The 26,500-nt window shown below is 39.8% G+C and overlaps 1 protein-coding gene across 1 annotated transcript in view; it reads right to left on the reverse strand.

Annotated features, from left to right (window-relative positions):
- LOC128169035 (uncharacterized) overlaps positions 1-26,494 on the reverse strand; it is a 38,668-nt gene extending 12,174 nt beyond the window's left edge. Inside the window, exons 1-4 of the mRNA XM_052835203.1 lie at positions 26,459-26,494; positions 26,118-26,156; positions 25,772-25,807; positions 25,222-25,325 (exon numbers count right to left, since the gene is read on the reverse strand). Coding sequence (XP_052691163.1) covers positions 25,222-25,325; positions 25,772-25,807; positions 26,118-26,156; positions 26,459-26,486 — 207 coding nt within the window. The 5' untranslated portion in view covers positions 26,487-26,494. The remainder of the gene's footprint in view (positions 1-25,221; positions 25,326-25,771; positions 25,808-26,117; positions 26,157-26,458) is intronic.
- Between the last annotated feature and the right edge of the window lie 6 nt (positions 26,495-26,500).

Consider the following 26,500-nt stretch of genomic DNA (forward strand, 5'->3'; position numbering starts at 1 on the left):
ACTTCGACCCCCCCCCCATTGTGGCCCCATCCTACCCTCGGGGGTCATGATTTTTACAAATATGAATCTATACTACCTGAGGATGCTTTCACACAAGTTTCAGCTTTCCTGGCTGATTAGTTTCTGAGGAGAAGATTTTTAAAGATTTAATCTATGTATTCCTAAGTAAAACTTCGACTCCCATTGTGACCCCACCCTACCACTGGGGATCATGATTTTCACAACCTCGTATCTACACTACCCGAGGATGCTTCTACACAAGTGTCAGCTTTCCTGTCTGATTAGTTTCTGAGAAGAAGGCTTTTAAAGATTTACTCTATATATTCCTACTAAGAAAAACTTCGACCCCCCATTGTGGCCCCAACCTACTCCCGGGGGTCATGATTTTCACAATTTTGAAGCTACACTAACTGAGGATGCTTCCACACAAGTTTCAGCTTTCCTGGTCATATGGTTCATTAGAAGACGATTTTTAAATATTAACTCTGTATATTCCTATGTATAATTTCGACCCCCCCATGGTGGCCCAACCTACCCAAGGGGGTCATGATTTTTACAACTTTGTCTCTACACTACCTGATGATGCTTTCACACAAGTTTCAGCTTTCCTGGCTGATTAGTTTCTGAGAAGAAGATTTTACAAGATTTACTCTATATATTCCTATGTTAAACTTCGACACCCCAATGTGGCCCTACCCTACCCGGGGGGCCATGATTTTCACAACTTTGAATCTACACTACCTGAGGATGCTTCCACACAAGTTTCAGCTTTCTTAGCTGATTACTATCTGAGAAGGAGATTTTTAAAGATTAACTCTATATATTCCTATGTTAAACTTCGATCCCCCATTGTGGCCCAACCTACCCAAGGGGGTCTTGATTTTCACAACTTCGTATCTATACTACCTGAGCATCCTTCAACACAAGTGTCAGCTTTCCTGGCTGATGAGTTTCTGAGAAGAAGATTTTTAAAGATTTATTCTATATATTCCTATGTTAAACTTCGACCCCCCCCCCATTGTGGCCCCATCCTACCCTCGGGGGTCATGATTTTCACAAATATGAATCTATACTACCTGAGGATGCTTTCACACAAATTTCAGCTTTCCTGGCTGATTAGTTTCTGAGGAGAAGATTTTTAAAGATTTAATCTATGTATTCCTAAGTAAAACTTCGACTCCCATTGTGACCCCACCCTACCCCTGGGGATCATGATTTTCACAACCTCGTATCTACACTACCCGAGGATGCTTCTACACAAGTGTCAGCTTTCTTGTCTGATTAGTTTCTGAGAAGAAGACTTTTAAAGATTTACTCTATATATTCCAACTATGTAAAACTTCGATCCCCCATTGTGGCCCAACCTACCCAAGGGGGTCTTGATTTTCACAACTTCGTATCTATACTACCTGAGCATCCTTCAACACAAGTGTCAGCTTTCCTGGCTGATGAGTTTCTGAGAAGAAGATTTTTAAAGATTTATTCTATATATTCCTATGTTAAACTTCGACCCCCCCCCCCCCATTGTGGCCCCATCCTACCCTCGGGGGTCATGATTTTCACAAATATGAATCTATACTACCTGAGGATGCTTTCACACAAATTTCAGCTTTCCTGGCTGATAAGTTTATGAGAAGAAGATTTATAAAGATTTAATCAATGTATTCCTATGTAAAACTTCGAACCCCATTGTGGCCCCACCCTACCCCCGCGGGTCATGATTTTCACAACCTCGTATCTACACTACCTGAGGATGCTTCCACACAAGTGTCAGCTGTCCTGGCTGATTAGTTTCTGAGGAAAAGACTTTTAAAGATTTACTCTATATATTCCTACTAAGAAAAACTTCGACCCCCCATTGTGGCCCCAACCTACTCCCGGGGGTCATGATTTTCACAATTTTGAAGCTACACTAACTGAGGATGCTTCCACACAAGTTTCAGCTTTCCTGGTCATATGGTTCATTAGAAGACGATTTTTAAATATTAACTCTGTATATTCCTATGTATAATTTCGACCCCCCCCCCCATGGTGGCCCAACCTACCCAAGGGGGTCATGATTTTTACAACTTTGTCTCTACACTACCTGATGATGCTTTCACACAAGTTTCAGCTTTCCTGGCTGATTAGTTTCTGAGAAGAAGATTTTACAAGATTTACTCTATATATTCCTATGTTAAACTTCGACACCCCAATGTGGCCCTACCCTACCCGGGGGGCCATGATTTTCACAACTTTGAATCTACACTACCTGAGGATGCTTCCACACAAGTTTCAGCTTTCTTAGCTGATTACTATCTGAGAAGGAGATTTTTAAAGATTAACTCTATATATTCCTATGTTAAACTTCGATCCCCCATTGTGGCCCAACCTACCCAAGGGGGTCTTGATTTTCACAACTTCGTATCTATACTACCTGAGCATCCTTCAACACAAGTGTCAGCTTTCCTGGCTGATGAGTTTCTGAGAAGAAGATTTTTAAAGATTTATTCTATATATTCCTATGTTAAACTTCGACCCCCCCCCCCATTGTGGCCCCATCCTACCCTCGGGGGTCATGATTTTCACAAATATGAATCTATACTACCTGAGGATGCTTTCACACAAATTTCAGCTTTCCTGGCTGATTAGTTTCTGAGGAGAAGATTTTTAAAGATTTAATCTATGTATTCCTAAGTAAAACTTCGACTCCCATTGTGACCCCACCCTACCCCTGGGGATCATGATTTTCACAACCTCGTATCTACACTACCCGAGGATGCTTCTACACAAGTGTCAGCTTTCTTGTCTGATTAGTTTCTGAGAAGAAGACTTTTAAAGATTTACTCTATATATTCCAACTATGTAAAACTTCGATCCCCCATTGTGGCCCAACCTACCCAAGGGGGTCTTGATTTTCACAACTTCGTATCTATACTACCTGAGCATCCTTCAACACAAGTGTCAGCTTTCCTGGCTGATGAGTTTCTGAGAAGAAGATTTTTAAAGATTTATTCTATATATTCCTATGTTAAACTTCGATCCCCCCCCCCATTGTGGCCCCATCCTACCCTCGGGGGTCATGATTTTCACAAATATGAATCTATACTACCTGAGGATGCTTTCACACAAGTTTCAGCTTTCCTGGCTGATTAGTTTCTGAGGAGAAGATTTTTAAAGATTTAATCTATGTATTCCTAAGTAAAACTTCGACTCCCATTGTGACCCCACCCTACCACTGGGGATCATGATTTTCACAACCTCGTATCTACACTACCCGAGGATGCTTCTACACAAGTGTCAGCTTTCCTGTCTGATTAGTTTCTGAGAAGAAGACTTTTAAAGATTTACTCTATATATTCCAACTATGTAAAACTTCGATCCCCCATTGTGGCCCAACCTACCCAAGGGGGTCTTGATTTTCACAACTTCGTATCTATACTACCTGAGCATCCTTCAACACAAGTGTCAGCTTTCGTGGCTGATGAGTTTCTGAGAAGAAGATTTTTAAAGATTTATTCTATATATTCCTATGTTAAACTTCGACCCCCCCCCCATTGTGGCCCCATCCTACCCTCGGGGGTCATGATTTTCACAAATATGAATCTATACTACCTGAGGATGCTTTCACACAAATTTCAGCTTTCCTGGCTGATAAGTTTATGAGAAGAAGATTTATAAAGATTTAATCAATGTATTCCTATGTAAAACTTCGAACCCCATTGTGGCCCCACCCTACCCCCGCGGGTCATGATTTTCACAACCTCGTATCTACACTACCTGAGGATGCTTCCACACAAGTGTCAGCTGTCCTGGCTGATTAGTTTCTGAGGAAAAGACTTTTAAAGATTTACTCTATATATTCCTACTATGAAAAACTTCGACCCCCCATTGTGGCCCCAACCTACTCCCGGTGGTCATGATTTTCACAATTTTGAAGCTACACTAACTGAGGATGCTTCCACACAAGTTTCAGCTTTCCTGGTCATATGGTTCATTAGAAGACGATTTTTTAAATATTAACTCTGTATATTCTTATGTATAATTTCGCCCCCCCCCCCCCATGGTGGCCCAACCTACCCAAGGGGGTCATGATTTTTACAACTTTGTCTCTACACTACCTGATGATGCTTTCACACAAGTTTCAGCTTTCCTGGCTGATTAGTTTCTGAGAAGAAGATTTTACAAGATTTACTCTATATATTCCTATGTTAAACTTCGACACCCCAATGTGGCCCTACCCTACCCGGGGGGCCATGATTTTCACAACTTTGAATCTACACTACCTGAGGATGCTTCCACACAAGTTTCAGCTTTCTTAGCTGATTACTATCTGAGAAGGAGATTTTTAAAGATTAACTCTATATATTCCTAGGTTAAACTTCGATCCCCCATTGTGGCCCAACCTACCCAAGGGGGTCTTGATTTTCACAACTTCGTATCTATACTACCTGAGCATCCTTCAACACAAGTGTCAGCTTTCCTGGCTGATGAGTTTCTGAGAAGAAGATTTTTAAAGATTTATTCTATATATTCCTATGTTAAACTTCGACCCCCCCTCCCCCATTGTGGCCCCATCCTACCCTCGGGGGTCATGATTTTCACAAATATGAATCTATACTACCTGAGGATGCTTTCACACAAGTTTCAGCTTTCCTGGCTGATTAGTTTCTGAGGAGAAGATTTTTAAAGATTTAATCTATGTATTCCTAAGTAAAACTTCGACTCCCATTGTGACCCCACCCTACCCCTGGGGATCATGATTTTCACAACCTCGTATCTACACTACCCGAGGATGTTTCTACACAAGTGTCAGCTTTCTTGTCTGATTAGTTTCTGAGAAGAAGACTTTTAAAGATTTACTCTATATATTCCAACTATGTAAAACTTCGATCCCCCATTGTGGCCCAACCTACCCAAGGGGGTCTTGATTTTCACAACTTCGTATCTATACTACCTGAGCATCCTTCAACACAAGTGTCAGCTTTCCTGGCTGATGAGTTTCTGAGAAGAAGATTTTTAAAGAGTTACTCTATATATTCAAACTATGTAAAACTTCGACCCCCCATTGTGGCCCCAGCCTACTCCCGGGGGTCATGATTTTCACAATTTTGAAGCTACACTAACTGAGGATGCTTCCACACAAGTTTCAGCATTCCTGTTCATATAGTTCATGAGAAGAAGTTTTTAAAAGATTTATTCTATATATTCCTATGTTAAACTTTGACCCCCCATTGTGGCCCCATCCTATCCCCGGGGGTCATGATTTTCTCAACTTTGAATCTACACTACCTGAGGATGCTTCCACACAAGTTTCAGCTTTCTTAGCTGATTACTATCTGAGAAGGAGATTTTAAAAATATACTCTATATATTCCTATGTTAAACTTCGATCCCCCATTGTGGCCCAACCTACCCAAGGGGGTCTTGATTTTCACAACTTCGTATCTATACTACCTGAGCATCCTTCAACACAAGTGTCAGCTTTCCTGGCTGATGAGTTTCTGAGAAGAAGATTTTTAAAGATTTATTCTATATATTCCTATGTCAAACTTCGACCCCCCCCCCCATTGTGGCCCCATCCTACCCTCGGGGGTCATGATTTTCACAAATATGAATCTATGCTACCTGAGGATGCTTTCACACAAATTTCAGCTTTCCTGGCTGATAAGTTTATGAGAAGAAGATTTATAAAGATTTAATCAATGTATTCCTATGTAAAACTTCGAACCCCATTGTGGCCCCACCCTACCCCCGCGGGTCATGATTTTCACAACCTCGTATCTACACTACCTGAGGATGCTTCCACACAAGTGTCAGCTGTCCTGGCTGATTAGTTTCTGAGGAAAAGACTTTTAAAGATTTACTCTATATATTCCTACTAAGAAAAACTTCGACCCCCCATTGTGGCCCAACCTACCCAAGGGGGTCATGATTTTCACAATTTTGAAGCTACACTAACTGAGGATGCTTCCACACAAGTTTCAGCTTTCCTGGTCATATGGTTCATTAGAAGACGATTTTTAAATATTAACTCTGTATATTCCTATGTATAATTTCGACCCCCCCATGGTGGCCCAACCTACCCAAGGGGGTCATGATTTTCACAACTTCGTATCTATACTACCTGAGCATCCTTCAACACAAGTGTCAGCTTTCCTGGCTGATGAGTTTCTGAGAAGAAGATTTTTAAAGATTTATTCTATATATTCCTATGTTAAACTTCGACCCCCCCCCCCCCCCATTGTGGCCCCATCCTACCCTCGGGGGTCATGATTTTCACAAATATGAATCTATACTACCTGAGGATGCTATCACACAAATTTCAGCTTTCCTGGCTGATAAGTTTATGAGAAGAAGATTTATAAAGATTTAATCAATGTATTCCTATGTAAAACTTCGAACCCCATTGTGGCCCCACCCTACCCCCGCGGGTCATGATTTTCACAACCTCGTATCTACACTACCTGAGGATGCTTCCACACAAGTGTCAGCTGTCCTGGCTGATTAGTTTCTGAGGAAAAGACTTTTAAAGATTTACTCTATATATTCCTACTAAGAAAAACTTCGACCCCCCATTGTGGCCCAACCTACCCAAGGGGGTCATGATTTTCACAATTTTGAAGCTACACTAACTGAGGATGCTTCCACACAAGTTTCAGCTTTCCTGGTCATATGGTTCATTAGAAGACGATTTTTAAATATTAACTCTGTATATTCCTATGTATAATTTCGACCCCCCCATGGTGGCCCAACCTACCCTCGGGGGTCATGATTTTTACAACTTTGTCTCTACACTACCTGATGATGCTTTCACACAAGTTTCAGCTTTCCTGGCTGATTAGTTTCTGAGAAGAAGATTTTACAAGATTTACTCTATATATTCCTATGTTAAACTTCGACACCCCAATGTGGCCCTACCCTACCCGGGGGGCCATGATTTTCACAACTTTGAATCTACACTACCTGAGGATGCTTCCACACAAGTTTCAGCTTTCTTAGCTGATTACTATCTGAGAAGGAGATTTTTAAAGATTAACTCTATATATTCCTATGTTAAACTTCGATACCCCATTGTGGCCCAACCTACCCAAGGGGGTCTTGATTTTCACAACTTCGTATCTATACTACCTGAGCATCCTTCAACACAAGTGTCAGCTTTCCTGGCTGATGAGTTTCTGAGAAGAAGATTTTTAAAGATTTATTCTATATATTCCTATGTTAAACTTCGACCCCCCCCCATTGTGGCCCCATCCTACCCTCGGGGGTCATGATTTTCACAAATATGAATCTATACTACCTGAGGATGCTTTCACACAAGTGTCAGCTTTCCTGGCTGATTAGTTTCTGAGGAGAAGATTTTTAAAGATTTAATCTATGTATTCCTAAGTAAAGCTTCGACTCCCATTGTGACCCCACCCTACCCCTGGGGATCATGATTTTCACAACCTCGTATCTACACTACCCGAGGATGCTTCTACACAAGTGTCAGCTTTCTTGTCTGATTAGTTTCTGAGAAGAAGACTTTTAAAGATTTACTCTATATATTCCAACTATGTAAAACTTCGATCCCCCATTGTGGCCCAACCTACCCAAGGGGGTCTTGATTTTCACAACTTCGTATCTATACTACCTGAGCATCCTTCAACACAAGTGTCAGCTTTCCTGGCTGATGAGTTTCTGAGAAGAAGATTTTTAAAGATTTATTCTATATATTCCTATGTTAAACTTCGACCCCCCCCCCCCATTGTGGCCCCATCCTACCCTCGGGGGTCATGATTTTCACAAATATGAATCTATACTACCTGAGGATGCTTTCACACAAATTTCAGCTTTCCTGGCTGATAAGTTTATGAGAAGAAGATTTATAAAGATTTAATCAATGTATTCCTATGTAAAACTTCGAACCCCATTGTGGCCCCACCCTACCCCCGCGGGTCATGATTTTCACAACCTCGTATCTACACTACCTGAGGATGCTTCCACACAGGTGTCAGCTGTCCTGGCTGATTAGTTTCTGAGGAAAAGACTTTTAAAGATTTACTCTATATATTCCTACTATGAAAAACTTCGACCCCCCATTGTGGCCCCAACCTACTCCCGGGGGTCATGATTTTCACAATTTTGAAGCTACACTAACTGAGGATGCTTCCACACAAGTTTCAGCTTTCCTGGTCATATGGTTCATTAGAAGACGATTTTTAAATATTAACTCTGTATATTCCTATGTATAATTTCGACCCCCCCATGGTGGCCCAACCTACCCAAGGGGGTCATGATTTTTACAACTTTGTCTCTACACTACCTGATGATGCTTTCACACAAGTTTCAGCTTTCCTGGCTGATTAGTTTCTGAGAAGAAGATTTTACAAGATTTACTCTATATATTCCTATGTTAAACTTCGACACCCCAATGTGGCCCTACCCTACCCGGGGGGCCATGATTTTCACAACTTTGAATCTACACTACCTGAGGATGCTTCCACACAAGTTTCAGCTTTCTTAGCTGATTACTATCTGAGAAGGAGATTTTTAAAGATTAACTCTATATATTCCTATGTTAAACTTCGATCCCCCATTGTGGCCCAACCTACCCAAGGGGGTCTTGATTTTCACAACTTCGTATCTATACTACCTGAGCATCCTTCAACACAAGTGTCAGCTTTCCTGGCTGATGAGTTTCTGAGAAGAAGATTTTTAAAGATTTATTCTATATATTCCTATGTTAAACTTCGACCCCCCCCCATTGTGGCCCCATCCTACCCTCGGGGGTCATGATTTTCACAAATATGAATCTATACTACCTGAGGATGCTTTCACACAAGTGTCAGCTTTCCTGGCTGATTAGTTTCTGAGGAGAAGATTTTTAAAGATTTAATCTATATATTCCTAAGTAAAGCTTCGACTCCCATTGTGACCCCACCCTACCCCTGGGGATCATGATTTTCACAACCTCGTATCTACACTACCTGAGGATGCTTCCACACAAGTGTCAGCTGTCCTGGCTGATTAGTTTCTGAGAAGAAGACTTTTAAAGATTTACTCTATATATTCCAACTATGTAAAACTTCGATCCCCCATTGTGGCCCAACCTACCCAAGGGGGTCTTGATTTTCACAACTTCGTATCTATACTACCTGAGCATCCTTCAACACAAGTGTCAGCTTTCCTGGCTGATGAGTTTCTGAGAAGAAGATTTTTAAAGATTTATTCTATATATTCCTATGTTAAACTTCGACCCCCCCCCCCCCATTGTGGCCCCATCCTACCCTCGGGGGTCATGATTTTCACAAATATGAATCTATACTACCTGAGGATGCTTTCACACAAATTTCAGCTTTCCTGGCTGATAAGTTTATGAGAAGAAGATTTATAAAGATTTAATCAATGTATTCCTATGTAAAACTTCGAACCCCATTGTGGCCCCACCCTACCCCCGCGGGTCATGATTTTCACAACCTCGTATCTACACTACCTGAGGATGCTTCCACACAAGTGTCAGCTGTCCTGGCTGATTAGTTTCTGAGGAAAAGACTTTTAAAGATTTACTCTATATATTCCTACTATGAAAAACTTCGACCCCCCATTGTGGCCCCAACCTACTCCCGGGGGTCATGATTTTCACAATTTTGAAGCTACACTAACTGAGGATGCTTCCACACAAGTTTCAGCTTTCCTGGTCATATGGTTCATTAGAAGACGATTTTTAAATATTAACTCTGTATATTCCTATGTATAATTTCGACCCCCCCCCCCCCCATGGTGGCCCAACCTACCCAAGGGGGTCATGATTTTTACAACTTTGTCTCTACACTACCTGATGATGCTTTCACACAAGTTTCAGCTTTCCTGGCTGATTAGTTTCTGAGAAGAAGATTTTACAAGATTTACTCTATATATTCCTATGTTAAACTTCGACACCCCAATGTGGCCCTACCCTACCCGGGGGGCCATGATTTTCACAACTTTGAATCTACACTACCTGAGGATGCTTCCACACAAGTTTCAGCTTTCTTAGCTGATTACTATCTGAGAAGGAGATTTTTAAAGATTAACTCTATATATTCCTATGTTAAACTTCGATCCCCCATTGTGGCCCAACCTACCCAAGGGGGTCTTGATTTTCACAACTTCGTATCTATACTACCTGAGCATCCTTCAACACAAGTGTCAGCTTTCCTGGCTGATGAGTTTCTGAGAAGAAGATTTTTAAAGATTTATTCTATATATTCCTATGTTAAACTTCGACCCCCCCCCCATTGTGGCCCCATCCTACCCTCGGGGGTCATGATTTTCACAAATATGAATCTATACTACCTGAGGATGCTTTCACACAAGTGTCAGCTTTCCTGGCTGATTAGTTTCTGAGGAGAAGATTTTTAAAGATTTAATCTATGTATTCCTAAGTAAAACTTCGACTCCCATTGTGACCCCACCCTACCCCTGGGGATCATGATTTTCATAACCTCGTATCTACACTACCTGAGGATGCTTCTACACAAGTGTCAGCTTTCCTGGCTGATTAGTTTCTGAAAAGAAGACTTTTAAAGATTTACTCTATATATTCCAACTATGTAAAACTTCGACCCCCCATTGTGGCCCCAACCTACTCCCACGGGTCATGATTTTCACAATTTTTAATCTACACTAACTGAGGATGCTTCCACACAAGTTTCAGCTTTTCTGGTCATATGGTTCATGAGAAGAAGATTTTTAAAGATTTACTCTGTATATTCCTATGTAAAATTTCGACCCCTCCCCCCCATTGTGGCCCAACCCACCCAAGGAGGTCATGATTTTTACAACTTTGTCTCTACACTACCTGAGGATGCTTTCACGCATGTTTCAGCTTTCCTGGCTGATTAGTTTCTGAGAAGAAGATTTTTAAAGATTTACTCTATATATTCATATGCTAAACTTTGACCGCCCATTGTGGCCCTACCCTACCCCAAGGGTTCATGCCTTTTACAACTTTGAATCTACACTACCTGAGGATGCTTCCACACAAGTGTCAGTTTTCCTGGCTTATTACTATATGAGAAGGAGATTTTTAAAGATTTACTCTATATATTCCTATGTTAAACTTCGATCCCTCATTGTGGGCCAACCTACCCAAGGAGGTCATGATTTTCACAACTTCGTATCTATACTACCTGAGGATGCTTCAACACAAGTGTCAGCTTTCCTGGTTAATTAATGTCTGAGAAAAAGATTTTTAAAGATTTATTCTATATATTCCTATGTTAAACTTTGACAACCCATTGTGGCCCCATCCTATCCCCGGGGGTCATGATTTTCACAAATATGAATTAATATTACCTTGGGATGCTTCCACACAAGTTTCAGCTTTCTAAGCTGATTAATTTCTGAGAAGAAGTTTTTAAAAGATTTATTCTATATATTCCTATGTTAAACTTTGACCCCCCATTGTGGCCCCAACCTATCCCCGGGGGTCATGATTTTCTCAACTTTGTATCTACACTACCTAAGGATGCTTCAACACAAGTTTCAGCATTCCTGGCTGAATAGTTTCTGAGAAGAAGATTTTTAAAGAGTTACTCTATATATTCAAACTATGTAAAACTTCGACCCATCATTGTGGCCCCAACCTACTCCCGGGGGTCATGATTTTCACAATTTTGAAGCTACACTAACTGAGGATGCTTCCACACAAGTTTCAGCATTCCTGTTCATATAGTTCATGAGAAAAAGTTTTTAAAAGATTTATTCTATATATTCCTATGTTAAACTTTGACCCCCCATTGTGGCCCCATCCTATTCCCGGGGGTCATGATTTTCTCAACTTTGAATCTACACTACCTGAGGATGCTTCCACACAAGTTTCAGCTTTCTTAGCTGATTACTATCTGAGAAGGAGATTTTAAAAATATACTCTATATATTCCTATGTTAAACTTCGATCCCCCATTGTGGCCCAACCTACCCAAGGGGGTCTTGATTTTCACAACTTCGTATCTATACTACCTGAGCATCCTTCAACACAAGTGTCAGCTTTCCTGGCTGATGAGTTTCTGAGAAGAAGATTTTTAAAGATTTATTCTATATATTCCTATGTTAAACTTCGACCCCCCCCCCCCCCCATTGTGGCCCCATCCTACCCTCGGGGGTCATGATTTTCACAAATATGAATCTATACTACCTGAGGATGCTTTCACACAAATTTCAGCTTTCCTGGCTGATAAGTTTATGAGAAAAAGATTTATAAAGATTTAATCAATGTATTCCTATGTAAAACTTCGAACCCCATTGTGGCCCCACCCTACCCCCGCGGGTCATGATTTTCACAACCTCGTATCTACACTACCTGAGGATGCTTCCACACAAGTGTCAACTGTCCTGGCTGATTAGTTTCTGAGGAAAAGACTTTTAAAGATTTACTCTATATATTCCTACTAAGAAAAACTTCGACCCCCCATTGTGGCCCCAACCTACTCCCGGGGGTCATGATTTTCACAATTTTGAAGCTACACTAACTGAGGATGCTTCCACACAAGTTTCAGCTTTCCTGGTCATATGGTTCATTAGAAGACGATTTTTAAACATTAACTCTGTATATTCCTATGTATAATTTCGACCCCCCCATGGTGGCCCAACCTACCCAAGGGGGTCATGATTTTTACAACTTTGTCTCTACACTACCTGATGATGCTTTCACACAAGTTTCAGCTTTCCTGGCTGATTAGTTTCTGAGAAGAAGATTTTACAAGATTTACTCTATATATTCCTATGTTAAACTTCGACACCCCAATGTGGCCCTACCCTACCCGGGGGGCCATGATTTTCACAACTTTGAATCTACACTACCTGAGGATGCTTCCACACAAGTTTCAGCTTTCTTAGCTGATTACTATCTGAGAAGGAGATTTTTAAAGATTAACTCTATATATTCCTATGTTAAACTTCGATCCCCCATTGTGGCCCAACCTACCCAAGGGGGTCTTGATTTTCACAACTTCGTATCTATACTACCTGAGCATCCTTCAACACAAGTGTCAGCTTTCCTGGCTGATGAGTTTCTGAGAAGAAGATTTTTAAAGATTTATTCTATATATTCCTATGTTAAACTTCGACCCCCCCCCCATTGTGGCCCCATCCTACCCTCGGGGGTCATGATTTTCACAAATATGAATCTATACTACCTGAGGATGCTTTCACACAAGTGTCAGCTTTCCTGGCTGATTAGTTTCTGAGGAGAAGATTTTTAAAGATTTAATCTATGTATTCCTAAGTAAAGCTTCGACTCCCATTGTGACCCCACCCTACCCCTGGGGATCATGATTTTCACAACCTCGTATCTACACTACCCGAGGATGCTTCTACACAAGTGTCAGCTTTCTTGTCTGATTAGTTTCTGAGAAGAAGACTTTTAAAGATTTACTCTATATATTCCAACTATGTAAAACTTCGATCCCCCATTGTGGCCCAACCTACCCAAGGGGGTCTTGATTTTCACAACTTCGTATCTATACTACCTGAGCATCCTTCAACACAAGTGTCAGCTTTCCTGGCTGATGAGTTTCTGAGAAGAAGATTTTTAAAGATTTATTCTATATATTCCTATGTTAAACTTCGACCCCCCCCCCCCATTGTGGCCCCATCCTACCCTCGGGGGTCATGATTTTCACAAATATGAATCTATACTACCTGAGGATGCTTTCACACAAATTTCAGCTTTCCTGGCTGATTAGTTTCTGAGGAGAAGATTTTTAAAGATTTAATCTATGTATTCCTAAGTAAAACTTCGACTCCCATTGTGACCCCACCCTACCCCTGGGGATCATGATTTTCACAACCTCGTATCTACACTACCCGAGGATGCTTCTACACAAGTGTCAGCTTTCCTGTCTGATTAGTTTCTGAGAAGAAGACTTTTAAAGATTTACTCTATATATTCCAACTATGTAAAACTTCGATCCCCCATTGTGGCCCAACCTACCCAAGGGGGTCTTGATTTTCACAACTTCGTATCTATACTACCTGAGCATCCTTCAACACAAGTGTCAGCTTTCCTGGCTGATGAGTTTCTGAGAAGAAGATTTTTAAAGATTTATTCTATATATTCCTATGTTAAACTTCGACCCCCCCCCCCCCCATTGTGGCCCCATCCTACCCTCGGGGGTCATGATTTTCACAAATATGAATCTATACTACCTGAGGATGCTTTCACACAAGTGTCAGCTTTCCTGGCTGATTAGTTTCTGAGGAGAAGATTTTTAAAGATTTAATCTATGTATTCCTAAGTAAAGCTTCGACTCCCATTGTGACCCCACCCTACCCCTGGGGATCATGATTTTCACAACCTCGTATCTACACTACCCGAGGATGCTTCTACACAAGTGTCAGCTTTCTTGTCTGATTAGTTTCTGAGAAGAAGACTTTTAAAGATTTACTCTATATATTCCAACTATGTAAAACTTCGATCCCCCATTGTGGCCCAACCTACCCAAGGGGGTCTTGATTTTCACAACTTCGTATCTATACTACCTGAGCATCCTTCAACACAAGTGTCAGCTTTCCTGGCTGATGAGTTTCTGAGAAGAAGATTTTTAAAGATTTATTCTATATATTCCTATGTTAAACTTCGACCCCCCCCCCCCATTGTGGCCCCATCCTACCCTCGGGGGTCATGATTTTCACAAATATGAATCTATACTACCTGAGGATGCTTTCACACAAGTTTCAGCTTTCCTGGCTGATTAGTTTCTGAGGAGAAGATTTTTAAAGATTTAATCTATGTATTCCTAAGTAAAACTTCGACTCCCATTGTGACCCCACCCTACCCCTGGGGATCATGATTTTCACAACCTCGTATCTACACTACCCGAGGATGCTTCTACACAAGTGTCAGCTTTCTTGTCTGATTAGTTTCTGAGAAGAAGACTTTTAAAGATTTACTCTATATATTCCAACTATGTAAAACTTCGATCCCCCATTGTGGCCCAACCTACCCAAGGGGGTCTTGATTTTCACAACTTCGTATCTATACTACCTGAGCATCCTTCAACACAAGTGTCAGCTTTCCTGGCTGATGAGTTTCTGAGAAGAAGATTTTTAAAGATTTATTCTATATATTCCTATGTTAAACTTCGACCCCCCCCCCATTGTGGCCCCATCCTACCCTCGGGGGTCATAATTTTCACAAATATGAATCTATACTACCTGAGGATGCTTTCACACAAGTTTCAGCTTTCCTGGCTGATTAGTTTCTGAGGAGAAGATTTTTAAAGATTTAATCCATGTATTCCTAAGTAAAACTTCGACTCCCATTGTGACCCCACCCTACCACTGGGGATCATGATTTTCACAACCTCGTATCTACACTACCCGAGGATGCTTCTACACAAGTGTCAGCTTTCCTGTCTGATTAGTTCCTGAGAAGAAGACTTTTAAAGATTTACTCTATATATTCCAACTATGTAAAACTTCGATCCCCCATTGTGGCCCAACCTACCCAAGGGGGTCTTGATTTTCACAACTTCGTATCTATACTACCTGAGCATCCTTCAACACAAGTGTCAGCTTTCCTGGCTGATGAGTTTCTGAGAAGAAGATTTTTAAAGATTTATTCTATATATTCCTATGTTAAACTTCGACCCCCCCCCATTGTGGCCCCATCCTACCCTCGGGGGTCATGATTTTCACAAATATGAATCTATACTACCTGAGGATGCTTTCACACAAGTGTCAGCTTTCCTGGCTGATTAGTTTCTGAGGAGAAGATTTTTAAAGATTTAATCTATGTATTCCTAAGTAAAGCTTCGACTCCCATTGTGACCCCACCCTACCCCTGGGGATCATGATTTTCACAACCTCGTATCTACACTACCCGAGGATGCTTCTACACAAGTGTCAGCTTTCTTGTCTGATTAGTTTCTGAGAAGAAGACTTTTAAAGATTTACTCTATATATTCCAACTATGTAAAACTTCGATCCCCCATTGTGGCCCAACCTACCCAAGGGGGTCTTGATTTTCACAACTTCGTATCTATACCACCTGAGCATCCTTCAACACAAGTGCAAGCTTTCCTGGCTGATGAGTTTCTGAGAAGAAGATTTTTAAAGATTTATTCTATATATTCCTATGTTAAACTTCGACCCCCCCCCATTGTGGCCCCATCCTACCCTCGGGGGTCATGATTTTCACAAATATGAATCTATACTACCTGAGGATGCTTTCACACAAGTTTCAGCTTTCCTGGCTGATTAGTTTCTGAGGAGAAGATTTTTAAAGATTTAATCTATGTATTCCTAAGTAAAACTTCGACTCCCATTGTGACCCCACCCTACCACTGGGGATCATGATTTTCACAACCTCGTATCTACACTACCCGAGGATGCTTCTACACAAGTGTCAGCTTTCCTGTCTGATTAGTTTCTGAGAAGAAGGCTTTTAAAGATTTACTCTATATATTCCAACTATGTAAAACTTCGATCCCCCATTGTGGCCCAACCTACCCAAGGGGGTCTTGATTTTCACAACTTCGTATCTATACTACCTGAGCATCCTTCAACACAAGTGTCAGCTTTCCTGGCTGATGAGTTTCTGAGAAGAAGATTTTTAAAGATTTATTCTATATATTCCAATGTTAAACTTCGACCCCCCCCATTGTGGCCCCATCCTACCCTCGGGGGTCATGATTTTCACAAATATGAATCTATACTACCTGAGGATGCTTTCACACAAGTGTCAGCTTTTCTGGCTGATTAGTTTCTGAGGAGAAGATTTTTAAAGATTTAATCTATGTATTCCTAAGTAAAACTTCGACTCCCATTGTGACCCCACCCTACCCCTGGGGATCATGATTTTCACAACCTCGTATCTACACTACCTGAGGATGCTTCTACACAAGTGTCAGCTTTCCTGGCTGATTAGTTTCTGAAAAGAAGACTTTTAAAGATTTACTCTATATATTCCAACTATGTAAAACTTCGACCCCCCATTGTGGCCCCAACCTACTCCCAGGGGTCATGATTTTCACAATTTTGAATCTACACTAACTGAGGATGCTTCCACACAAGTTTCAGCTTTTCTGGTCATATGGTTCATGAGAAGAAGATTTTTAAAGATTTACTCTGTATATTCCTATGTAAAATTTCGACCCCTCCCCCCATTGTGGCCCAACCCACCCAAGGAGGTCATGATTTTTACAACTTTGTCTCTACACTACCTGAGGATGCTTTCACGCATGTTTCAGCTTTCCTGGCTGATTAGTTTCTGAGAAGAAGATTTTTTAAAGATTTACTCTATATATTCATATGCTAAACTTTGACCCCCCATTGTGGCCCTACCCTACCCCAAGGGTTCATGCTTTTTACAACTTTGAATCTACACTACCTGAGGATGCTTCCACACAAGTGTCAGTTTTCCTGGCTTATTACTATATGAGAAGGAGATTTTTAAAGATTTACTCTATATATTCCTATGTTAAACTTCGATCCCTCATTGTGGGCCAACCTACCCAAGGAGGTCATGATTTTCACAACTTCGTATCTATACTACCTGAGGATGCTTCAACACAAGTGTCAGCTTTCCTGGTTAATTAATGTCTGAGAAAAAGATTTTTAAAGATTTATTCTATATATTCCTATGTTAAACTTTGACAACCCATTGTGGCCCCATCCTATCCCCGGGGGTCATGATTTTCACAAATATGAATTAATATTACCATACTACCTTGGGATGCTTCCACACAAGTTTCAGCTTTCTAAGCTGATTAATTTCTGAGAAGAAGTTTTTAAAAGATTTATTCTATATATTCCTATGTTAAACTTTGACCCCCCATTGTGGCCCCATCCTATCCCCGGGGGTCATGATTTTCTCAACTTTGTATCTACACTACCTAAGGATGCTTCAACACAAGTGTCAGCATTCCTGGCTGAATAGTTTCTGAGAAGAAGATTTTTAAAGAGTTACTCTATATATTCAAACTATGTAAAACTTCGACCCCCCATTGTGGCCCCAGCCTACTCCCGGGGGTCATGATTTTCACAATTTTGAAGCCACACTAACTGAGAATGCTTCCACACAAGTTTCAGCATTCCTGTTCATATAGTTCATGAGAAGAAGATTTTTAAAGATTTACTCTGTATATTCCTATGTAAAATTTTGACCCCCCATTGTGGCCTAACCTACCCAAAGGGGTCATGATTTTTACAACTTTGTCTCTACACTACCTGAGGATGCTTCCACACAAGTTTCAGCTTTCCTGGCTGATTAGTTTCTGAGAAGAAGATTTTTAAAGATTAATTTTATATATTCATATGTTAAACTTTGACCCCCCATTGTGGCCCTACCCTACCCCAAGGGTTCATGATTTTCACAACTTTGAATTTACGCTATCTGGGGATGCTTCCACACAAGTTTCAGCTTTCTTAGCTGATTAGTTTCTGAGAAGAAGTTTTTTAAAGATTTATTCTATATATTCCTATATTAAACTTCGACCCCCCATTGTGGCCACATTCTACCCCCGGGGGTCATGATTTTCTCAACGTTGTATTTACACTACCTGAGGATGCTTTCACACAAGTTTCAGCTTTCCTGGCTGATCAGTTTCTGAGAAGAAGATTTTATAAGATTTACTCTATATATTCCTATGTTAAACTTCGACACCCCATTGTAGCCCTACCCTACCCACGGGGGCCATGATTTTCACAATTTTGAATCTACACTAACTGAGCATCCTTCAACACAAGTTTCCGCTTTCCTGGTCATATGGTTCATGAGAAGAAGATTTTTAAAGATTTACTCTATATATTCATATGTTAAACTTTGACCCCCCATTGTGGCCCTACCCTACCCCAAGGGTTCATGATTTCCACAACTTTGAATCTACACTACCTGATGATGCTTCCACACAAGTGTCAGTTTTCCTGGCTTATTACTATCTGAGAAGGAGATTTTTAAAGATTTACTCTATATATTCCTATGTTAAACTTCGATCCCTCATTGTGGGCCAACCTACCCAAGTCATGATTTTCACAACTTCGTATCTATACTGCCTGAGGATGCTTCAACACAAGTGTCAGCTTTTCTGGCTAATTAGTGTCTGAGAAGAAGATTTTGAAAGATTTATTCTATACATTCCAATGTTAAACTTTGACACCCCATTGTGGCCCCATCCTACCCCCGGGGGTCATGATTTTCACAAATATGAATTTATACTACCTGGGGATGCTTCCACACAAGTTTCAGCTTTCTTAGCTGATTAATTTCTGAGAAGAAGATTTTAAAAGATTTATTCTATATATTCCTATGTTAAACTTTGACCCCCCATTGTGGCCCCATCCTACCCCCGGGGGTCATCATTTTCTCAACTTTGTATTTACACTACCTGAGGATGCTTTCTCACAAGTTTCAACTTTCCTGGCTGATTAGTTTCTGAGAAGAAGTTTTTTAAAGATTTATTCTATATATTCCTATGTTAAACTTCGACCCCCCATTGTGGCCCCATCCTACCCCTGGGGGTCATGATTTTCACAAACATGAATTAATACTACCTGTGGATGCTTCCACACAAGTGTCAGCTTTCCTGGCTTATTACTATCTAAAAAGGAGATTTTTAAAGATTTACTCTAAATATTCCTATGTTAAACTTCGATCCCCCATTATGGTCCAACCTACCCAAGGGGGTCCTGAATTTCACAACTTCGTATCTATACTACCTGAGGATGCTTCAACACAAGTGTCAGCTTTCCTGGCTGATGAGTTTCTGAGAAGGAGATTTCTAAAGATTTATTCTATATATTCCTATGTTAAACTTCGACACCCCATTGTGGCCCCATCCTACCCCGGGATGTCATGATTTTCACAAATATGAATTTATACTACCTGGGGATGCTTGCACACAAGTTTCAGCTTTCCTAGCTGATTAGTTTCTGAGAAGAAAATTTTTAAAGATTTACTCTATATATTCCTATGTAAAACTTCGATCACCCATTGTGGCCCCACCCTACCCCCGGGCGCCAATTATTTTCACAAGTTTGTAACTACACTACCTGAGGATGCTTTCACATAAGTTTCAGCTTTCCTGGCTGATTAGTTTTTGAGAATAAGATTTTTAAAGATATACTCTATATATACATATGTTAAAATTCGATCCCCCATTGTGGCCCCAGCCTACACCCAGGGGTCAAGATTTACTCTATATATTGATATGTTAAACGTTGATCCCCCATTATGGCCCTACCCTAGCTCAAGGGGTCATGATTTTCACAACTTTGAATTTACGCTACCTGAGTATGCTTCCACACAAGTTTCAGCTTTCTTAGCTGATTAATTTCGGAGAAGAAGATTTTTAAAGATTTAATATACATATTCCTATGTAAAACTTCAACCCCGATTGTGGCCCCACCCTACCCCCGGGGGTCATGATTTTCTCAACGTTGTATCTACACTACCTGAGGATGCTTTCACACATGTTTCAGATTTGCCAGCTGATTAGTTTCTGAGAAGAAGATTTTTAAAGATTTACTCTATATATTCCTATGTTAAACTTCGACACCCCAGTGTGGCCCTACCCTACCCCAAGGGTTCATGATTTTCACAACTTTGAATTTACGCTACCTGAGGATGCTTCCACACAACTTTCAGCTTTCATAGCTGATTAGTTTCTGAGAAGAAAATTTTTAAAGATTTACTCTATATATTCCAATGTATAACTTCGATCACCCATTGTGGCCCCACCCTACCCCCGGGCGCCATGATTTTCACAAGTTTGAATCTACACTGCCTAAGGATGCTTCCACACAAGTGTCAGCTTTCCTGGCTGATTAGTGTTAGAGAAGAAGATTTTTAAAGATATACTCTATATATACATATGTTAAAATTCGATCCCCCATTGTGGCCCCAGCCTACACCCAGGGGTCAAGATTTTCACAACTTGGAATCTACACTACCTGAGGATGCTTTCTCACAAGTTTCAGCTTTCCTGGCTGATTTGTTTCTGAGGAGAAGATTTTTAAAGATTTAATCTATATGTTCCTATGTAAAAGTTCGACCCCCATTGTGGCCCCACCCTACCCCCGGGGGTTATGATTTTCACAACCTCGTATCTACACTACCTGAGGATGCTTCCACACAAGTGTCAGCTGTCCTGGCTGATTAGTTTATGAGAAAAAGACTTTTAAAGATTTCCTCTATATATTCCTACTATGTAAAACTTCGACCCCCCATTGTGGCCGCAACCTACTCCCGGGGGTCATGATTTTCACAATTTTGAGTCTACACTAATTGAGGATGCTTCCACACAAGTTTCAGCTTTCCTGGTGATATGGTTCACGAGAAGAAATTTTTTTAAAGATTTACTCTATATATTCCTATGTAAAATTTCGACCCCCCATTGTGGCCCAACCTACCCCCGGGGGTCCTGATTTTCACAACTGTGTAACTACACTACCTGAGGATGCTTTCGCACAAGTTTCAGCTTTCCTGGCTGATTAGTTTCTGAGAAAAAGTTTTTTAAAGATTTACTCTATATATTCATATGTTAAACGTTGATCCCCCATTATGGCCCTACCCTAGCTCAAGGGGTCATGATTTTCACAACTTTGAATTTACGCTACCTGAGTATGCTTCCACACAAGTTTCAGCTTTCTTAGCTGATTAATTTCGGAGAAGAAGATTTTTATAGATTTAATCTATATATTCCTATGTAAAACTTCGACCCCGATTGTGGTCCCACCCTACCCCCGGGGGTCATGATTTTCTCAACGTTGTATCTACCTGAGGATGCTTTCACACAAGTTTCAGATTTGCCGGCTGATTAGTTTCTGAGAAGAAGATTTTTAAAAATTTACTCTATATATTCCTATGTTAAACTTCGACACCCCAGTGTGGCCCTACCCTACTCCAAGGGTTCATGATTTTCACAACTTTGAATTTACGCCACCTGAGGATGCTTCCACACAAGTTTCAGCTTTCATAGAAGAAGTTTTTTAAAGATGTATTCTATTATTCCTTTGTTAAACTTCGACCCCCCATTGTGGCCCCATCCTTCCCCCGGGGGTCATGATTTTCACCAGATTTTTAAAGATTTACTCTATATATTCCTATGTTAAACTTCGACACCCCATTGTGGCCCTACCCTACCCACGGGGGCCATGATTTTCACAACTTTAAATCTACACTACCTGAGGATGCTTCCACACAAGTGTCAGCTTTCCTGGCTTATTAATATCTGAGAAGGAGATTTTTAAAGATTTACTCTATATATTCCTATGCTAAACTTCGATCCCTCATTGTGGCCCAACTTACCCAAGGGGGTCATGATTTTCACAACTTCGTATCTATACTACCTGAGGATGCTTCAACACAAGTGTCAGCTTTCCTGACTGATAAGTTTCTGAGAAGAAAATTTTTAAAGATTTATTCTATATATTCCTATGTTAAACTTCGACACCCCATTGTGGCCCCACCCTACCCCTGGGCGCCATGATTTTCACAAATATGAATTTATACTACATGGGGATGCTTCCACACAAGTTTCAGCTGTCCTAGCTGATTAGTTTCTGAGAATGAGATTTTTAAAGATTTACTCTATATATTCCTATGTAAAACTTCGAACCCCCATTGTGGCCCCACCCTACCCCCTGGGCGCCATGATTTTCACAAGTTTGAATCTACACTGCCTAAGGATGCTTCCACACGAGTGTCAGTTTTCCTGGCTGATTAGTTTTTGAGAAGAAGATTTTTAAAGATATAATCTCTATATTCTTATGTTAAAATTCGATCCCTCATTGTGGCCCCACCCTACACCCAGGGGTCAAGATTTTCACAACTTGGAATCTACACTACCTGAGGATGCTTCCACACAAGTGTCAGCTGTCCTGGCTGATTAGTTTCTGAGAAGAAGACTTTTAAAGATTTACTCTATATATTCCTACTATGTAAAACATCGATTGTGGCCCTAACCTACTCCCGGGGGTCATGATTTTCACAATTTTAAATCTACACTAACTGAGGATGCTTCCACACAAGTTTCAGCTTTCCTGAAGATATGGTTTATGAGAAGAAGATTTTTAAAGATTTACTCTGTATATTCCTATGTAAAATTTCGACCCCCCATTGTGGCCCAACCTACCCAAGGGGATCATGATTTTCACAACGTTGTAACTACACTACCTGAGGATGCTTTCACACAAGTTTCAGCTTTCCTGGCTGATTTTTTCTGAGAAGAAGTTTTTTAAAGATTTACTCTATATATTCATATGTTAAACGTTGACCCCCCCCCCATCATGGCCCTACCCTACCTCAAAGGGTCATGATTTTCACAACTTTGAATTTACGCTACCTGAGGATGCTTCCACACGAGTTTCAGCTTTCTTAGCTAATTAATTTCTGAAAAGAAGATTTTTATAGATTTAGTCTATATATTCCTATGTTAAACTTCGACCCCCCATTGTGGCCCCAACCTACCCCCGGGGGTCATGATTTTCTCAACTTTGTATCTACACTACCTGAGGATGCTTTTACACAAGTTTCAGCTTTCCAGGCTGATTAGTTTCTGAGAAGAAGATTTTTAAAGATTTACTCTATATATTCCTATGTTAAACTTCGACACCCCATTGTGGCCCTACCCTACCCACGGGGGCCATGATTTTCACAACTTTAATCTACACTACCTGAGGATGCTTCCACACAAGTGTCAGCTTTCCTGGCTGATTAGTTTTTGAGAAGAAGATTTTTAAAGATTTACTCTATATATTCATATGATAAACTTTGACCCCCCATTGTGGCCCTACCCTACCCCAAGGGTTCATGATTTTCACAAGTTTGAATTTACGCTACCTGAGGATGCTTCCACACAAGTTTCAGCTTTCTTAGCTGATTAATTTCGGAGAAGAAGATTTTTAAAGATTTACTCTATATATTCCTATGTAAAATTTCGACCCCCCTTTGTGGCCCTACCCTACCCCCAGGGGTCATGATTTTCACAACCTCGTATTTACACTACCTGTGGATGCTTCCACACAAGTTTCAGTTTTTCTAGTCTTATGGTTCATGAGAAGAAGATTTTCGAAACTTTTCATAAATTCCTAATTATCTCCCTTTGAGAAAGGGAGTAGTCCTTAATTTTAACAACTTTGAATCCCCTTAGGCTAAGGATGCTTTGTACCAAGTTTGGTTGAAAGCCCAGTGGTTCTTGAGAAAATGTTGAAAATGTGAAAAGTGTACAGACAGACGGACAGACAGACGGACGGACGACAGACAAAATGTGATCAAAATAGCTCACTTGAGCTTTCAGCTCAGGTGAGCTAAAAATGCTTACGCTGCTCGTGTACATGGGTGTCCTTTACCTAAATTCTAATATAATTGGTTGGTATAGAAAATTATTAAATACTATAATAGCCAAAACTATTACATTCTGTAAATATTTTCATTTACCAGTGATTCACTACTTTGCTTGCCTCAAACATTTTCCTAAAGACTCTTAACGACCTCGGAAAGTATGTTAAATTCACTTTGAGATCGAGAGTCCTTATTTTTACCTGTAAACAAACCACATCGTTTCACTGCACGGGGTTGGCAAGGGTGTTTAAGGTGGCTCACTACACCATAAAAAATTCAGTTCAGAAGCCCAATACTTTAACCACTGACCTACGAAGATGTACATGTACAACCCATTTGAACGATATAAACAGTTTGACAAAACATTTAAATCGCCATCTTGTGACGTAGTGTCTAAAAAGTATAAGTCTACGTGTAGTGAGGTACCTTAAAAGATATTCACAAGATTCAGAAGCAAGCAAAGTAATGAAATCGAAAGTAAAATGTGTCAGGAATTTTTTGTTGTTAAAATCTCACAGAATAAACTCCTGAATTTTGCATTGAAAATTTATAATCATCAAAATACAACCTGCAAAATCTTCACTTCAATCATTGAAAATCCGTTTATCATAATGAAAAAAATATTTAAAATTGTGTATATCTACTCTTCCATTTTCATTTCAAATAAATGTATTGCCATTCAAGCAGGAATTATCCTAATTCCTGAATGAAAGTAGAAAGTTGTCCCTTCAGATCACAAAAGGAATTTTATAAAGGATGTAATAAAATACAAATACCGAAAGACAATCAAATCACAAGTCCTGTCAATGTTCATGTAAGGGATAGAGAACTCCTTTGCCTCAAACAATAAAAATAATGTTAACCTCAGAATACATCAGTCAATTACAAAATGCATTTGTACCTGCAATATTAAAGCACATTTCACTATTGCATATACCTTATATCCTCGCTCCTTCTGTTTATTCTGGCCTTTTTGTGCAGCATTTGAGTACACGTTGTCTACATTTGTTGACATTGCAATATCTTCTGAATTTTCATACACTGTGTAAATTATAAAAATAATCATTCCGGTCATGACATTTAGTGATCATAAAAGAGATAAGGAACGCTAGTTAAAATTTTTAAATAAAGCTACCACCTATTGTAGGTGATGTATTGGATTATTAAGATAAAATGCAAAACAATTTCGGTTGTGGTGGTGGTGGTGGTACATGTAATATATATCACAGTCAAACTATATTTTATAAGAGAAATGAACACTTCAAAAGGATCTTGTAGCATCTAATCACTGCTGTGCATAATTTTTAGGAAGAAAAGAGTAATTAAGTATAGGGGATGGTTAAGTATTTCAATAACTTTAGCTATTACTGTGCAAACAACTTATATCTTATTAAATATTGAACAAACTGGGATAAAACTGTCCAATGAGAAAATAGAAGTTTTTTTTTCAGTTTGCTTATTTCTTAGTTAACGTTGCCACTACTTACCATCTGCTTCCCCTGGTCTGTTTTTTGGCTTTTTACCTAAAAATACAAACCTCCGTTACAATTAAAAATTTTGAATTTTGAAAATGTTTTGTATTACATTTATATATTGCATGCAATCAAAGTATAAATGTTGAACGTTGATACAATTTTGTTGCATGTTTTAATTAATTTTCTTGCATGTTAATAAAGTCTACGTAACTTGCATTCAGCAGGTAGAAAAACAATCAAATACAATTTATAGCTAATGGCTACTTTCATATTGAAATACTGAATATAAAATAAATTTAAAAGTAAACCAAAGAAAAAAAAATCCGATGACTGATTCATTTTAAACATATATACTTACCTTTTTTATGTTTTGCCTTTTCATCTTTTTTAAATAAACCTATTTCAAAAAATATAAAAACGTGTGTCTTATCAACATTAAAACGTCATACATATTTTCAAAAGGTAGTGGTTGTGTTGCTACAAGTAAAATATAACTGAGACAAACAAGCATAAAGTATTGACTATGGGGCTAGGATTTTGATATAAACCTTATGATAATTCGGAATGCAATGTCCGGTACACATGTTAATAAGTTAAGTTGCAGCTAACTAATTTATAGAGTAATCAATTGACAGTAGAACTCTTTAAAATTTGTTGATCTAACCACACAGCATTGTTCGTAGATTTTAAGGATTGTACCTTTTTTTGGTTTAACTTCAGAAGACATTGTCCCTTTATTTG

The sequence above is a fragment of the Crassostrea angulata genome, unplaced genomic scaffold (assembly GCF_025612915.1).
Source record: "Crassostrea angulata isolate pt1a10 unplaced genomic scaffold, ASM2561291v2 HiC_scaffold_88, whole genome shotgun sequence".
Lineage (NCBI taxonomy): Eukaryota > Metazoa > Mollusca > Bivalvia > Ostreida > Ostreidae > Magallana > Magallana angulata.